We start from the raw sequence: 18,575 nt of genomic DNA on the forward strand, positions 1-18,575 counted from the left end.
CCCTAGTTTTGACGATTTCAGTCAGTCCCACATTAAGAGACCCAAAACGTGTGTTAGTTCCCTGCCAACCTCAGTCCATCTAATCCTGCCTCACAAACTCACCAATACATCTTTCTCAATCTGATCTTAGCACAGCTAAACTCATCTTCTTTCCCCAGCTACTCATCCAGGCTCTGCTCCAGATTACCTTCATCACAGAAGTTTAAACATTTTATCTCTACTTGTTCCTGTCTCTCACTTTGCAATTGCAAGTTATTGCTTTGAGTCTTCCTTGCCTTTCTAAGCATTGCAGGGACTTGTTTTGTTTTGGGTTTTTCCCCCTTCTCCTGATTACTAGGACTATTCTGAAGTGCTCGAAATCTATCCTGTTTACTAACACCTCAGGTTTAATATGCTGCTTCACAACTGCAAGTCCCCACATGCTAAGCAGAAGTCAGTTGCTAAGGTTATCTTCCTTTCCCATCATTTCAGCCACATTTTACCCATCTTTTCATTTCTTCGTGTTCCTATTTTCTTAGCACAGCACTTCAAGGGCTCTCACTCTGAAAGCCCTGTACACCTTGCCACTTCCTACTTATTTGCATGCTTCATATATATACACTTCTATGCTTAACAGCATCTTGAAAAAAGTAGCAAAAGAATAGTTTAGCTATCCTGTTTACCTATTATAAAATTACATTTATCTGCAATACCCTGTGTCTGTGTCTCCACTTATACTGTAAAAGACAGGGATTTTTTGTTTTAAAGATATAAGACTTCACTATGGGTGCTACCACTCACTAAAATAACCCATGTCTTTCATTGCCCCTCACATCTTTCCACCAAAGGCAATAACAAATCTTATATTGATTAACAATGCAGCTTTGGCACTACCACCTCAAAAATCCATTAACCTTTACTCTTTTGACTGCATAACACAGATTTACATTTTAAATACAGAACTGAAATGAATACTTACTTTCCATGTATTCATGCAAATAGGATTCTTTCTAACCTGCCCTTTTTCATCTGCTCCTTTAGCCACCGTTAACAGTAGAGCTCCTATCTCCTCTATTGCATTGGAGATCTTTCCTATGTATTGTCATTTTTAATGCAAATTAGGTAGTTGTTGTACCTGGAATTAAATACATCATTGGTGTTCACTAGATTTGTAATTATATTATATAATAAGTTCTGCACAACTTAACACCTTTAAGCCATAAGCATGGCAATGTAAGGATTTTGTTTTATAATTAACACCTCTTAACTGATACAGTGAACAGTCACGGTATCACAAAAAGCAGCATGAACATAGACATCTTCAAATGATAATAAAAGGTAAATAAGAATTATAATAATACTTAGTTACTATATTCCAAACTGTTTTAGAAACAAGCAGATTTTTAAAATGTCACTAATTGGAATACTTACTATATGTCTGATTCATTAATACTTTTGTACAGTAATACTGTCTTGTAAAAGCCCATTACAAACTTAAATCAAAGAAACAAATTTGTTTCTATTTAGAGTTTAAAGAGATACGTTTTTCACCACATATTATCTTTGATTCCGTCCAATTCCAAAGGTTTCTCATCAATTTTTCTCTTTCTGATCAGCATTTTCATTAATCACCATGAAATTTCCCATGCTTGCATTGCAGACTCCTCCAGCACGCATCATTCTGTTGCCTATACCATCAAAAGCAGGATGAATTTTGCGGTATTTCCACATACTACTGAATAAAAGAATTCCAAATTAGTTACCCAAGGTAAAAATACAGCTGCTTGGTGACAAAGCATCCCCTGTACCTGTAGGAAATGACAACACATCACAGGACGTATGGGCCACGCTCAAAATTCAGCAGGGTTGTGAGAAAAGGTGGATAAAACCATTTGCGTGGTGTTTACAAAAAGGGACTAAGCTTTATATAGGTGATATAGGGACAAAACAACACGGCTTTATGCATTTTGGTACTGAAAGATGGATGGCAAGAAGACTGATAGAGCAATCACAGGGAACTTGAAACATGCCCAGAGTGCAGCTGTTAATCCTCAAAGGCCATGTCCTATGCTTGTCTTTCAGTTATGGGAAAGGAGGAGTGCAAAGCACTACTCCAAGCCATTAAAAAGTGGCAAGTTTGTATTTCACCCTGTCTCCTTCTTCAAGTCTCATTTAAATTTTTCTGTTTTAAAAATTTTCAGATCATCAAATCCATAACAACCAGAAAAACTTTGAGGAACATCTCAGCCAGAATCACCTATGGGATGTGAGCTCTAGCAAGTGCTCTCCAGTGCCACAATACTAGAAGCCAGATGGAACTGATTTTACAGTTCTGCACACTGGGATTTCTCCATGAAATGTTCTGGGGTGCATAATGAATGTTCAGAAAGATTCCAGACCTCTCTGCATTGTCGAGATAAGGGTGCCAGCTTTCCTTGCAAACACAGCAAATGAGTTTGTTAAGGTCAATACATTTGAAATTCTGTTCCACTTTCAAATGGTTTTCTTCAGTTCAGAGGATATGCACTGTAAATCCTACCATGAACTCTATTTCCACTTAGATGTGATAGATTTCATCTCTTATTTTTAAGGAAGTAGGACATTGTTTTCACTTCCACCCCCCACCCCTTGTAGAGATAAGAGTAATCTCATTCCCAGTGAATGGAAGTCTTATAGAAACTAGAAACTATTCTTCCTTCAGCAGAATTATTTGCCTCCCTCAGGTCAGATATATTCAATCTTGCAAATAGTCAGACAGCAACAGCTATCAGGTTGAAATATTTGCCTATAAAACCCTAATCCAGAGTAGCAAATTTTGTGGTCTTATCTAAGTGTTTTCCAGGAAAAGTTCCCCTTTCCATCAGTGCTGGAACTACTGTAAGGAGACCGCTAGTGCTGAGCAGCAGAATTGGCTGCTACCCCCAAAACCAGCAACATACCTGCATAAAGTTAAACCCACACAGAGGTCCAGCAGGCAACAGAGAGACAAAGGTTAAGGTGAGTGAAGAGGAAGGAGGGGAGAAAAATACATTTCACATTTCATATATTCACTGATTTTGTTATCCAAAAATGCTATCCTGTTTATGCACAGGTTTATATTTCTTGTTTATTAAGAGGTAATTTTATTCCCTTTGAATTTCAAAGAGAAACATAAAGCAGCAAGTGCCAAAGCTGGACGTCCAGAGGACCTGGACATTTTCAAACCCTCTTACTCCTCTTAAGAACAGGAATTTCTATTGATAAGACTATTAATTTGTGACTTTCATATGGACCATATGTTATCTGTCTATAGAGAAACAAATATAAAATCATACCGAATTATTTGTCCACTTTAAAACTGCTGTTCTTAAAAGGGCAAGTGGAAGAAAAAAGCATAAATGCAAATGGAATAATGGGAGAGGAGCATGTCAAGATAGCAAAAGAAATAAGTGAAACAAAGGAGATTTGGAACAGAAATCTGTGGTGTATCATCTTGCTGTCTCCACCTTGCTGCCCACAAACTTAAAACACTTCACATTCAGACTCATCTCCTGGTGGGCCTTTCATTCTGTCAGCTTCAGTCTGCCACTGGAGACAGCTCTCAGACAGAAGTTTTCAGGAAGAAAGACACTTTGCTTTGCTTTACCTTATCGATTTGAGAACATACAGAGGCAGGAAATTTTATTCTGTCTCAGTTATTCACAAGAAGCAAGCAGAGACTTGTCAGATTTTGAAGGGATAAAAGTGACATATTGAGAAGACAGTGATGACAATATAACCCAGAAAATATGCCCACATGGTAATGGTTTACTTGCCTACACTGTCACAGTGATGCTGGGCCCAAAATGCAGTTGTCTATGGCTTCTAGCAAAGACTTCAGAAAGAGAACAATACACACTGGCTACTAATTTAAAAAGAAGAAACTCACCCTTCTGCTTAAAATGATTTCTTTCTCCCACACTTTGTCAGCAGGGTCACATTGACTCATTGTCTAAATCTTTGGCTGAGAACTTCCTTGGCATGAAATGTGTAAGGCAGTTAAGTCCTGTCTCTGTGTCTCCTCCATTCTCCCTTAATTCAAATTTTTTTGCTTTCTAAGTGCCTGGGTGCCAAGTGGCACAACCTGAAATAATAACACACTCACTGAGCAGTCCCTCAACAGCCAAGGATAGCAAATGCAACCTGAAGCAAATTGCCATTCCTTTCTTTGTGACTGGAAATAGCTGCAAGTGGACTCAGAAGTATTATTTGAATAATGACATTTGAATAAAGACATTTGAATAAATTAAGATACACTTGAAGAAAGGCCATTATAGAATCACAGGATATGCTGAGTTGGAAGGAACCCACAAGGATCATCAAGTCCAACTCTTAGCCCTGCACAGGACTGTGCTCCTATCTTCTCCCCCATATCTTAGTTTTGGAATTCAGTCAGTCATGGGAATAGGACTAAGTCCTCTAGCCAGTTAGCCACAGTTAAAGATAACATTTCTTTCCCATCAAGGCTAGTTTCATTGTCTAACGGATTTTAAAATAATAGTTCTTTCATTTTCACCCTGCCTTAAAGAATCTTTGTTCTTCAGCATTATAACTGTTCTTTCTCCTAAAATCCACATACACACACACACATATGCAAGTATACAGAGCAATACTCAAAAAAGTCCTTTTACTGTTGTTCATGTTTAACCCCTTCAAGACAAGAATTCACTGCCAGAAGAACTCATTTTACTAATGGCAGAGCATTCAGGACACATTTCCTACATGGCTCCCTGCCTACCCTCCTCACCCCCACCCATGGAGAAAACTGAATTTCCTTTCTGGAGTACCTGTGTGGATCCACTGTACTCCAAGGACTGACGACCAGTTATGAAATGGTGAAAAATTTCGATTCTTTCTATACTCATTTTGGATTGTTACTGTTGCAATGCTAAAGTAAAAACACATAAAAACCTCAAGAGTTATGGGGGGCAAAGCCTGAGAGTAACTCCTGCTGTGTATGGCACTTAACTGGTGAATTCTCATTTAAAGTGAAAAATATATTCAGAAATCTTTTTTCTTGCTTCGCTATTCTTGCAAAGCAACAACAAGATCTCATTATAACAGATACAGAGGAGATGAAGTTTGTTTACTTCACCATTTGTGCAAAGGAAGAACTAATAAGGAATAAATGTGCCAATTAAACAGTAATCGTTTAGTTTTTCATTCTCAACTCTGATACAAAACCTAAGACTAGCCATTGTTAAGTTAAATTTCAGTCAGTTTCTAGTATTTTTATGCATTAGTGTTCTATTTACAAACTATATGGAATACTGCTTATTTGCTGCTGCAATTTAAATACTGGAGGGAAAACGGTCTTTAAAACAGTATTTAGTAAAAGCTTAAGCTTCCAAAATCTCTTTGTTTGAAATTAGCTTAACTTTCAGAAAATTAGTCTGTATACACAGTTGCATGTTTTATTTGAAATGCTAAAAAACGTAAACTCTTATTTTTGTTGGCCCTGAAAGAAACATTCTCTTCAGCACAAATAATTCAGAAAAATAGTTTAGCTTCTTTTGTTTATTGGAAAGAAAATGACAGTGAAAATACCCTGACCTGAAACCTGTTGGGAAGTAAGTAATTTTCAGTAAGACCTTTAGTACAGAGCTGTCAGACTAAGGGCAAACAAACAAAGCCAGATGTTTTTCTTTCGAGCCTGCCGGCACAGCTACTGCATTATGGGCATGAAAACAGCACCTTTATGTGTCACTAAATACAATTTGTAAGGATTAAGTTTATCCCATTGTCATTACTTCAGCTTACAAAGTATTTGGAATGTGCCTTTCATTTCAGCACTGGCATTCCCATTATGAGTATCTTTCTCTTTCTTTTGAAGTCATTGCACTGCATTCACATCAGAACTCCTGTCTTCATTATACAACTACACTGGCCTGCAAGCTCTACTTCTTTTTAAAATCTGATTTATGATTCTATGTAAGTTTTTGAAGGCTGAATCTGCCACTAGCTGTGACACACATGGATTATAAACATAAAATATGTACTCTAAATTAAGCAGATCAGCCATGACAGAAGGCAGCATTAAAGTGTCCCAGAGTCTGGGATGACTACACACACTTCTCCATGGATGAGCTACACGGACATAAAAGCCTGCCTGTCTTCAGGTTTGTCCAGATTTTTCCCACTGGAAATATTTCAGTCACTTCAGAGTCAGCATCACTGAAATTAGTGGAGCTCAGTGACTCTGAAATACTGTAATTGGTAATTATATCATTAATTAAGAAAAAAACAAGCAACAAACCCAACAGGTATCTTAAACCCTTAGTGCAGCCTAGGAGGAATAAACCAGGTATATGTAAACAGAAATCATTTTAGCTGTTACACCAAGCTCATTAAATTATCTTGAACATCTCAATACTTAAGAAAATGCCATTATATTAATGACTCCCACTAGTTCCAGTCTGCTAAGCAGGAGATCACAGTGTAAGTGCTAATACACTTTGAATATACACAGAGGGACCAGCTGAAGAGATAAACATTTCAATAGAAGATGATCTGGCAGGAGTTTTCAATTCTGATTTTTATTCTGTGTCAGTAAACCAAATAGCCAGCAAAATTCACAATTCTTTTTGAATAATTGTTAGGAAGTGCTTCAAATGAAAAGTCTATTGGGGTTCTTTTTTGATTTTCCTTCCTCTAAGCTACAGAAAAATTAAACAACTTCATAAAAGCCAAATTTGTGAAACTTTATTGACAGGAGGTGAGTAAGCAAAATGGTGGAGATGAAATGGAGGCAACTGAAACAAAGGCCATAAAGCTCCTGGAAATAAGGCATTTGCCACTCAAGCTCTTATAGGGACTTCCCTTGGTGGATCCCAGTAATACAGCTGAGTGTTCAGAGGAGCATGCTGAAATACTGACCACTAAGGACTTCATTACTTTCACTCACCTACTCAATCCTATTTTATTTTAATTCCTTTCAGGAGGCTGAGAAAGTCACCTTGTCTGAGTGGCCAACCCCCGCTGTTTCCCACCGGAGCTACCACGCAAACTCCAAAAGTGTTCATATTGTGCCAGGAAATCCTACCTCCTCCACAGGAGCCAAGCAGTCTGGAACAATAACACACTATACAATATTCAACTAGGAATTTTGCCAAAAGATGCAGTACTATATTACTCAGGGAATTCCTGCTTCAATACCTTCATCCAAGCTCCGTGCAGTGATGCTGCATCACAGCCTGCAAACTGTCCAGCCTACACAACAACAAATATGCTCTTACCTATCATCATCTGCCATCTTATCTCCTCCATCTTAACCTTTTTAGTTTGGCCAATTGTATCTTGCTGTAGCCATTAAGTTAAAAATATTTATCCATAAATGCTATTCCCCTTGCACAGATGTACACACAGACTCGCATCAGGCTGCTCTCATCCCACATTCTTCTAGTTTCATTTTCACACTGAGGCAGTGTATATCCATGAAAAATATTTAGATCCTTCTTTGGAGAACTATAATTTCAGGAATACTTCTCAGGAAATATGCCAGTTTAATAAAATAATTTCACTATTAATTCTCCTCTTTCTATAAGGATGAAGGCTATACTAAATTACCATAATGCCAGGTAAATTAAAACCATCACAGTGCAGAACAAAATTGTCACAGGGTTCCAGAAAGGCAGGATGAGCTGTTTGTCTGATGGGAGCTGGTTCTGTGCTCCCTTACTGCCATTTGGGGCCTTTCACCCTCAGAGTGAGATTGGTTATTTTTACACAGACAAGACAAAGGAATGACAAAAAAAAAAATCTGCCATACCTGGAATATGGAAGAGAAAAGTGCTGTACTGGGCAAGACCAGATACAGGTTGATATCTACCTTGAAAGCAGTCCTGGAAATATGTACAAAATTGAATAAACAGAAGAGGAAACTGCCTTGATTAACATCACAGAATCCTCTTAACATACAACTGGTAGGAACAGCTCATGAAGAATAAGCACATTTCATCTTGGTTATCTCACACATAGTTTCACCTAAGAAATAAGCATTGGAGAAAACTACTCTGGGTATGTCTTGATCTTGGTTCTACATCCATTACATGGATGTTCCTCATAGTGCCATCAGTTTTAGGTAAAAGAAGAAGGTATTTAAAGACAACACACATTTTACTTGCCTGTTAAACACTCTTGTCTGAACTCCACACATGGATATTAAAAGGAGTTCTATGTCAAAGCTTTTGGTCAGAGACTACAGGCATTTCTAGGGGAGAGGAATCTAATGACAGCTAATTAAAAAGATTCAATTTTATGTCTTATATTTTCTTCTCGGATTCCAAATTTAATCTTTGCTGGGTTTGTTTGCTTTGTTTTATTTATGCAGCAGTCTACACTGACTTAAATGTTCTTTCCGTGATAAAACTGGGAGAAATAACTCATAGTAAGAAGCTGCAAAAACTAGTCTGATAACTGGATAACAGACATAAAATATAAACCCATGTATTTTCAAGACCTTGCATGAATCACCACCTTTAAAACTCTGCTCAACTACTGCATTAAAAAAATCTATTTAGTTTTTTTTAAAATCCTGTTCAGATGTTTTTTAAGATGAAAGAACCCAACCTAAGTTTAAAACTAACCCCATTAAGTGTCTAAAGGTAGCTCTCCCATCCGTATCTTATACACAGCTGGCAGATGGAAAAATCAAATTATGGATTTATCCATTACACATTTGTAAAAGGACACTCATCACACAGTATTCCAGCAACCCTGCACCTTTCAAATACTGTTTAGAGTGGGTGGAACAGTTGCTGTTAAACTTTTAAGATCCAGCTTTAAAACCAACTGCTTTATGTCCGGTAACACACTACAACCTCCATGCCATTCTCTCTTCTACAAAGCCACAGCTTCATTTTTCAGGGTTATTTGTTCCCTAGTTTACCTTTGCCTAGAAATCCATCCACCCAACAAAAGGAGAAACTTTTCCTAGGGAAACAGAATGGAAAAAAATAGCTGTTTAATATCCACTGGCACAAACGACAGCTCAAAACCCCATGCTTGTATCTCCAGGGATTTAGATTTATTGGCATCTTTACTAGCTGGGTCTTGGAAGCCTGCAAAGTTAGCCAGAAAGAACAGCCTGTATATACTGAGACAGAAAACTCTGTGAACGACGGACATTTTTCACTGATGAGTTCTGTTTTTCCAAGAGGATGGAGTGAAGAACTGTAAATAACATGTTGGGCAGAGGTTGAAAAAGTTATCTAGCTTTTTATAGGCAGCTTTAAGACTTCATTGCTCACTGGGTTTCTGGTCTCAAGCCAATCACCATGAAAGTTTCACTTGCACAGTTAACTCCTTGCTTACCTTCAGGTTCAGAGTTGGTATTAAGTTTGCATTAAGAGAGTGAGCACATGAGAGCAAGTGAGAGGAAATGTCAGAACAAACTCATCTGTACCTACTAAAAGCATTCTATCAATTAAAACGTTAGAAAATCTGGACAGGAGACATATGAGTAGAATTCCATTAACCTTTCAAGTAAAAGAAAGGCACAAAGATGAAAAACGGCTTGCTAGTGGCAAAAGAACAACTATCAAGGGTAAAGTCAGAAAAGAAATAATTCAATTTTAACTCTAACTATAGGGGCAATTAGTATCACCCTTTCCTGCTTCCCCCTTCCCCAGTGGAAGCCATTTGCCAAGCTAGACAAGAAAAACAATAGAATATGCTTACTTGACTAAAATATGTGGATTTTTTAAAAACTATCTTTTCCTAGGTAGAGACTGTGCCTGTTTCAAACACAAAAATCTCAGTAAATTCGACAGAGTCAGAGTCACTAATTCTCTTCCCTACATTCACTTTTATAAAATTGACTTCCAGTCGTGATTAGAGAGAAGGGCCAGGCTATCACCTCATTAAGCATTTTAATGAACCAACTTATACAAAATTTAAGTGTTCATTAAAAAAATGTTTCTAGATTGGTTGCCAAAATAACCTTGTATATGAATTATATTTAATCAATGCAAACATATTATACTTAATCAATGCAAATATGCCTTCCTGAATCTGCAGGCAGGTAAGACGATTTTTTCAGTAGGGGTTTCTCTACCCTGTGGCCCAAGGGGCATTCAATGATGGGTGCTGGAAGCACTACACCTCTGACCTCTGCTGCTCTACAGAAGATACAGTGAAGGGAAATTGAGAAAATTAACAGAGGCCAAAAAGGAAGAAAAACGAGAAAAAGAGGATGGGAAAACACTGATTTGTTTTCATTCTTCAGTCATCCAAACTTTAGTTTGTACTGTAACCATAAAATATCTGCCATTTATACAGCTGACTGTATTTACAAATTAAGCTTGGGATTATACAATCATTTGGCTCAGAAGGGACTCCCAGAGGGTTTTTCATTTATTCCTCAGCAGTTTTCCACACAAATACGTCTTCACCACACCAGAAATGGTTTCCTCACACAGATGAAGAACAATAGCTTTATAACATCATTATTCAGGAACGTAGGAAAAGCGATGAAATGCTTGTTAAAATTCCTGAGGAAGCCAGGCAGGCAGGCAGTGTGTTAGCTCCAGCATCTCTCTGAGGCAGAACAGCAAGGTCTGCGTTATCTCTGCTTAAGGAGAGGTACTGGCTGACCCACAAAGCCTTGGCTCCCCTAGCACCTCTGCAGCAAAGGCTCCCTGCAGGCTGGTGCCTCCTGACCGCACACCAGCACTGCTGACACGCCGAGTTCCTAAGCTGTCAAATCGTTTCACAGAGTAGCTTGCTCTTCCTACCACAAGAAGAAAATGTGTAGCAGAGAGATGCCTTTTACTTATCATTTGAACACCTCCCAGTCAGTGGAAAGCCAGCAGTGAGAATCTGCATTTACTGAACGGCCCTTTCACAAAGCTCTTGCTGGGCATGTTCCTGCCCAGGGAAAACACTGATACTTCATGGCTATAGTATGGCCATCTCCTGAGGAGATTAAAGACAATTCTATCTTTTAAATTAGGTAGGGATTTAACCATCCTCTGCCCATAGGCCCCTACCTACCTACTAAAGCATAAAAAAAAAGAAAAAAAGCATAAAAATAGTAGGCTATTCATATGTGTTGTCATTATGGTATTGTTACTATTCTGTTTTGTGCAACTACACAGAAGGTCACTGTTAATGGTGGAGGTCACCTTTCCTAGACACATTTTTTTGCGTATCACTTGTTAAATGGTACTAAGTCTAATAACTTCTTTCAAGCATTATCTAGTTGCTGGAATTGAAGTTATTATTTTTTTTTAATTATTCCTTTGTGGTTTCAGTTCCCTTGTGGTTGCATAAAAATGGCATCCAAAACACTCAGAAGCAAGAAGGGCAAAATTGAATAACTAAATCCTTGTGATTTCTGGGATGTCACTTGTGATTTCTTTTTTTTTTTTTTTTTAAACTTGAGTTGGCAACCCCTCATACTCATTTTCACATAAAGTGTTTAAGCACTAAAAAGACCGACTTTTTTTTCAAAAAATTGCAACAAATCACGATCAAATTAAACATAGCCGTTAATTCCCTTAGAGCCCCCATACATGATTAAACTCCAACTCTCACCGTGCTGAGGGGCACCATCTCAACTCACATGGATGCACAGTAAGTTTCTTCAAGTTCTTTCCCTTTCCCCCCAGTCTGATTTAAATTGCACCAGTTCGGTTGGAAGGCTCATGTTCCACGTAGCAGATGTCTAGGAGCTGGAAGTACATTTGCCAACTGAAAAGATACACACCAACTATGAGCAGGAGGGAGAGTAACTCAGATTTGTCACCAGCCAAGGACAGGAAGGAAGGCAGAGCGTAAGAGTTCTAGGAAAGTGATTTTAATCTGCCGTTGCCTCCAGTTTCAAGTTTTTCAAGTAGAGAGCAGGAAATGCTGAACATGAGGTTTCAGTCAGGTTGCCTCAAGCAACCTCGAAGAGCTGCCCCTTGGCACTGTGTGGTATTTGGGGGTTCTTCAGGTCAACATTAATAGAGACCTCAAACTGGGTAGAATGAATGTCTAGAATAGGTTCAGACCACCCCTTACGGATTTTCCTCTTCCCTTGGATGATATAAAGCCAGTAACCTCTAACAGAGACATTAAATTCTGTAACAAATCTTTCATTTTAATTCAAGTCATGGGAACCATTAATGCTGAGGTTACACTCTGGGAGATGGGAGAGAAACAAAAGGCAGCTCTATCAGATCAAAAATGCCCATATACACACTCAATGCCATATTCATGACAGTCACCAGTAATGTATGTCTAAAGGAAGGTATAAAAACAATTGAGGAATATAATGAAACGTCCTTGAAATAATTGCCCAGCTTCCAGGAGAGCTGAGGCATGCTGCCTTTTTGTCCCCTGTATCAGGGACTTCATAATATCCTATACCTCAAATTCACCTGTATGGCTCTGGTTGCACAGAATCCCCAAACAGTCAGCCTTGCACCCTGCTGCCCCTTTTCAGAATCAACTTTCCTCTGGTAAGACAGACAGACAGACTCTTAACCTGAAACACAACTAAGGAAAGAACCTAGAAACTTCAACTACTCAGTGTCCAGAACTTGCCATTCTGCTCAGCAGAGGTCCCCTGCCAGTGCCCAGTCACACCTGGAATGAACAGTGACAAAACAAAGTGAAATCACTTCTATCTCACAGCTTCTGGCCTCCAATGGGTGCTCCCACCTTAGTTTGACCCTGTCTGCTCAGACCACAGAATGAAGAGCTTCAGGGCTACAGCAGAGAATAAACATGTTGCATTGCTCTTGGAATTAAAAATAGAACAATTATCTGCAACACTTTGCAGCAAGACTTCATGCACATCAATGTGTGCATTATAGCATACAATGTGCATGCACAGCTTTTGTATGTGGGGAACGGTTACCAAAGATGGACATCAAGATCTTTATTACAATAGATTATTATTACCACAGAAGATGTGCCAGGAAAATACAAATAGTGTATATTAAACCATATGGAGAACTTGCTGGTACATGGAGCCCAACCATGAAATCTGAATACATTAAAGAAGTGCCCTACTATATAAAGCAATGTTTGGGGATTTTTTTTCTCCTTGTGAATTAATTTCTAATTTAGTTACCATAGAAACCATCCTGGCTCCATCTTTAAAAAAAAAAGTCTCTGTATACATTTACACTCACACTGAGACAAAGAAGAGGAGAAAAGCATGCACAGGAATGCACCTGTACATGCAAGTTTAAAGAGAAAGGTGTAACTGGCCAAACAAAACAGACTTGGCAGTAATTTCTAGGAACTTAGCTAAAACTCCTGTAAGTCTAACAGCAGTATTCATTCATGTAATGATTGCCATCACAGCAGAGCCATGAACATGAAAAGCCTCCTCTCCTAGAAAATTGAGGCCTTTCTTTTCTGCTTGGGAAACAAATATGTACAATAATGCAATAAGGGTATTTTTTCTTAGAAACGAAAAAGGGAAATTCTGAGCGTCCTGACATTATTCTAATATGTCAAATGAGAAGAAATCAGGCTAAGTGAATATGCTTTTTTTGCTCACTTCAGTCACAGCTGAGTGACAGCTAACAAATTATACAACAGGCCATGACACACAGATCCAGAGCAGCAGTTCTGCAGTAAAGTTTAACAACAGACAGCTTTGCCCAGGTTTATTTCTTTTCATACAGTGCTGTCATAAACATTTCATAAATAATTCTTCTAGGAGTATGTCTGGGAGGAGCTGCTAGCTTTCTCTTTCACACTATGTTGTTTGTACTTGTAAAATCGAGTCAGCTGTAATTTCAACAACCCTGAATCTTCTGTACAAGAGATTAAAAACACCAGTGCTACTTGCTCCAGAATAAAAAGTTATTCCTATGGTAAAGTATCTACAGAAAACCACTGGACTTAATTCTTTTGTATCATGAAGGCTGAAGAGTTCTCAAAAAATAAAACCAAATGCATTTCATGGAACCAAATAAACACTCTAGGCAAAGGATTTCTGTTGAAAATAACCCTGGGGGACATTATTATGCTTAGAAAATCTTATGGTTGGCCATTTAATTTCTAAGATTAGATGTGACTACTTTTGTAGAGTGCTATAATTTGTGTTTTATCACCCATCTCTCTATGTGAAGACAGTAGCTGGGACAGTGGGCTGCAACACCATCTGTACAAGGGATGACACACCAGTGTGTGTTGTGAGCGCTGACCCAGATGGTGCAGAACAGTCACTCACCCACAGCCGGGCTGGAGCTTCGCAGGAAAACAGACCAGTTGAGGTTTAACCCAGACAAGGTCAGCGCAGCACTGAGAGGGTTTTTTCCAAGTTGTTCACAGATTTCAGTTTGTCCCATTCTGGAATGTCAGCTGACACTACCAGCTTTCTGTCATGGGCACTTGCAGCCCTTTCTCTCTCAGATCTGGATTTTCTCACTGTGCTATGTCTGTGTCATCTGTACTGGATTACTGCCACGTGCTCCACACAGTGTTACTTGAAGAGGATTTTTAAAATTTAACTGGCTAGAAAAGGAGACCACCAAAATATTTCATCATGCTAAACTCACGATGTACACTGTACCTGTCAACAGGAACACCAACCTACTTGCATGCAGGAATAATCAAGATGTTAGCACTGATTCACAAAGGTCTCAACAAGCTTTTTTGCTGTGTGAAGCATTCGGTGTGTGAGCCACCCCACCCCCACAGCTGAGACACACTGGAGTTTGGTCCCCAGACTGAAATTCCTAAAGCTTGGAGGAAGGGGTCTGCATGGAGGACTCCAGACTAACACTGTCTTCATCTGTTGGCAGACCCAAGTTCTAACTGAGAACATAAGTTTCAAACACCTTCTCTCTTTTCTAATACTGTTGCCAATATATTGCACTGGACCAGCATATATCTTTTGTTGAAGGTTGTATTTTATTTCAAAGTGTATTTAATTTCTTACTAAAGAAATTAATTAAGGGAATTAAGTTTTTGTTGATTTACAAAATGGAATTATTATACAGCTGTCTAGAAGCTATACTACATCCTTGAGAATATCCCTCTAGTAGCTACACTTTTCATCCTTCAGAGTACAAAAATATCAACTCGCAGAGCACGGAATAATTATTTTTTGAAATAATGCTGGAAAATTCCACCTAGGGATACAGTGGAATCTAAGTTAAATTAGCTAGCATTAGCATTCAAAAACTAGACATGATTTAGGTCAACCACTGATCTCTCTTAATGCGGTAATTCACGTTTTTCAAGTAGAAACACTCCCTCATACACACTTCTCAGTTCCCTATTCCCTACTGCTCATCTTCCTCATACATTAAAACAGAGGATACTCTTGACACTTAACCCTGCAGTGATGAACAAGTCAGCCTTGATCACGCAAAGTTCATCCTTGGCTTGAAGCATGTTGAGTAATTCCATTAAATTCTACAAGGATACTTGTCTTATGTGAGTCTGAGCCAAAGCATTCACTAGTTTGAAGAGCTAATCACGCCGCAGGATTCTTGTAGAGAAAGCTGGCAGATAACGCAGGGAAATAACCAGAACAAAGCCATGTAGCCATCAATCAGGTCACAACCCTATCAGGCTGTGCTGTGCTTGCAGCTGGGACAGAGTTAATTCTCTTCCTAGAAGCTGGTACAGTGCTGTGGTTTGGAATCAGTGTGAGAATAATGTTGATAAGACACTGATGTTGTAGTTGTTGCTAAGCAGTGCTTACCAGAAATCAGTTTCCCAGGCTCTGCCAGCGAGGAAGTGCACAAGAAACTGGGAGGGAGCGCGGCCAGGACAGCTGATCCAAACTGGCCAAAGGGCTATTCCATACCACAGAACATCATTCCCAGTGTATCAGCTGGAGGGAGCTGGCCATGAGAGGCCATTTGCTGCCTGGGAACTGTTTGTGCATTGGTCAGCAGGTGGTGAGTAAACTACACTGTGCATAATTTCTCCTTACCTTACTAATTGTAACTATTTTAATATTTTACTTTGTTTCAGTTATTTAACTGTTCCTATCTCAACTTTACCTTTTTTCTGATTCTTCTCCCCATCCCACCATGTACTTATTTGCTGGCTGACAGTATTTGTTAATCAAAAGTTCCCTCCAGAAAAATGTAACGATTTAGAAAAAAACATCTGCAGACTGATCCATGATACAATTCTGAGCCATTGTCAGTATTCCTTAGTTGTTTAACCCATCTGAGGGATTAGAATCAGAGAAGAGCACTTACTTTATACTTAACCGAGGTTTGCGCAGAGGTGCTAATTAACACAACATACAGCAAAACTGAATATAGATGTTAGGATATAAAATGGAAATAAATTTCACAATTATAATATCAAAACAGAAGCACTAGATGGGAAAGCAGAGACACAAAATTCTGTCACTGCAATCACAGGCAACCATACAGCAGATATGGACTATAACATAGTCCAGAATGACAAACAGACCATCTCCAGGCTCTCACCATGCACTGTGAGCTGGAATGGCTACACAATCCTATCTCAAAAGAACAGAAGGCATAAAAACCTAGAACATACCACAAAAAGCCAAAGATACCAAAGGCAACAGCAGTGTGTAAGTGGCAATCACAGCAGGGGATCTGATAGATAAATGCTTATGTAAGTCTCAGAAGTGTTGTGTGTCCTATGTCAGTGAGAGGCACAGACACCCCCGTGGAGGATATCACAGACATGGGGACAGTCTCTATGACAGTGCTGCTACCTCTGTGGGTCTTGGAAAGACTCTGCTACAACAAAGGGGAATACAAGAAAGCTCCTTCAATTGCAGGAGATTGCTCAGCATAACTACCAATGCTTTCTTGTCAAGAGAAGTACAAGTCTAGTTGAGAAACGATAGACAAGAGGATAATTAAGATGAACAAAATGAGAATTTTTATAGAGGGCTCAACCATCAAGTATATGGTAAATGGTGCATAACTGAAAAATGTTGGTGCTTCTCTCCCCATGTTTTCGAGCTTGTGAGAAATAATCCTTTAATGTCCCCTTCAAGAGAGGCACATTTACCCAGCAAATATGTCTGTAACACAATTCTCCCTTCCTTTAGCTGCTCATGGCTTGTTTAATGTGCCCGTGTGGAATTTCCCATCACGGTCCCTTCACAAACCTTTCAAATGAGAAACAGGTGTTAAAGTGAGGGCTGAGAATGGACGGGTGTGTTTATCAGCTGTGTAAACTTACGTTGAAGAAATTGGTCTTGTTCCTCTCGCAGAAGAGGCCCTGTGCAGGCATGTGCTTCAGCTGCTGCCAGGGGACCCCGCTGCCCAGGAGCACGTCCCGGGCCCACTGCAGGTTCTGTGGACAGAGAAGGGCTGGTGAGTTGCAGGCAGGGGATGGAAATGCCACCACAGGTAAAAGTACAGAGCGCTCACTTGCTTGTATTTATTAACCTGCAGTGTCATTCCTCATTTTCCGCATAGCTGCTGTTCCAACAGGGGCATGTGATCTGGAGAAGACATCCCTCAGGAGAGAGAGAGGCCAGTTTGTTGCTCTGAGCAAGCATCCAAGCCCCAGAGACTGGCCAGGCTCCTACAGCTGCTGAATCCAGCCTCAGATCATCCAGTTTTGCATTCTTGTTTTTTTTTTTTTTTTTTTAACCTGTCTTTGCTTCACTGATACCCACCCTCCATCTCCTATCACCTGCAGAAACCTGAACTGTAGGTATATTTAAAACACCCTTATTTTTTTTTTTGTTAAAAGCTGAATCCTGCAGCCTTCCCCTGCACACCAGGCCCCTCGCTGCCCCCTGGCCCTCCCTATTCCTCAGTCTCTTGTTTCTCCCCACATACTCTGGAAGCTGTCCCTCAGGTATTCCCTTGGGCTAACTAGCAGGGAATTCCTGCCAGCTCTCAGGCCTCACAAGAGAGGAAACCTTTAGGCTTAAACTGCAGCCTTCTTTTAGTGGGGTGGTGAATTTGAGCCATTGCTCACTCTGTAACTCCACTTAACCTCTCTGAAAAATTCCATGATCATCATCAAATTTGGTTAATAGTGCACAGTGAGTTAACAAGAAAGTATTGGTAGGTGACTAAATGATAAATGGCAACCAAAAATTCATAAAAGCGCTACCCTTCTAAGAGTTCAATGCATGAGCCTCTCTTGTGCAGTTGAGAACTAGGGACAGCTGTTGGCTCCAGGCAGAATGTTACCAACAGATGGGACAATTATTAATTGTGAGGCTTCACCAATGGAAGTTTTGCTTTCCTTCATGTTTTCATTTCAGTGTTAGAAAGCAGCATTTGACTGGCTTTTTTACAGACAACTTCACAACCGAGAAGATGAAAGAGGAAGATGTTTGGTTCATAGAGGTAAATGGCAATGTTGAACTCTGGCTCGTGTTCTGTGGGCTGGAAATACACTTCTGTGAGTCATAAATTTGATTAAGTCATGTCCATCCACGAAGTATATTCCAGCTGTAATATCTATTTTTTGAGGGGAGGGGAGTGGTATTAGCCAAGTTCTTATCCCATATTCCAGATTCTTTTCTTTACGAGACTCTGGTGAAACAGTAGAAGCTCTGCTCAATCATCAGTGCCTTTGTCCTAATGACAGTAATCATGCAGAAATCTCCAATGTCTTACCAGAATTGGAGCATCCCCTCTAGCAAAATGCTGATTACAGATTCA

The 18,575-nt window shown here is 39.4% G+C and overlaps 1 protein-coding gene across 6 annotated transcripts in view; it reads right to left on the bottom strand.

Annotated features, from left to right (window-relative positions):
• CABIN1 (calcineurin binding protein 1) overlaps nt 1-18,575 on the bottom strand; it is a 109,815-nt gene that overhangs the window by 44,752 nt on the left and 46,488 nt on the right. For all 6 annotated transcript variants that reach the window (XM_027892032.1, XM_027892036.1, XM_027892034.1 and 3 more), the window contains one exon: nt 17,131-17,244. In XM_027892032.1, coding sequence (XP_027747833.1) covers nt 17,131-17,244 — 114 coding nt within the window. The remainder of the gene's footprint in view (nt 1-17,130; nt 17,245-18,575) is intronic.

This window comes from Empidonax traillii, unplaced genomic scaffold, assembly GCF_003031625.1.
Source record: "Empidonax traillii isolate 1590-97213 ecotype Southwest subspecies unplaced genomic scaffold, ASM303162v1 scaffold338:size1951571, whole genome shotgun sequence".
Taxonomy (NCBI): domain Eukaryota; kingdom Metazoa; phylum Chordata; class Aves; order Passeriformes; family Tyrannidae; genus Empidonax; species Empidonax traillii.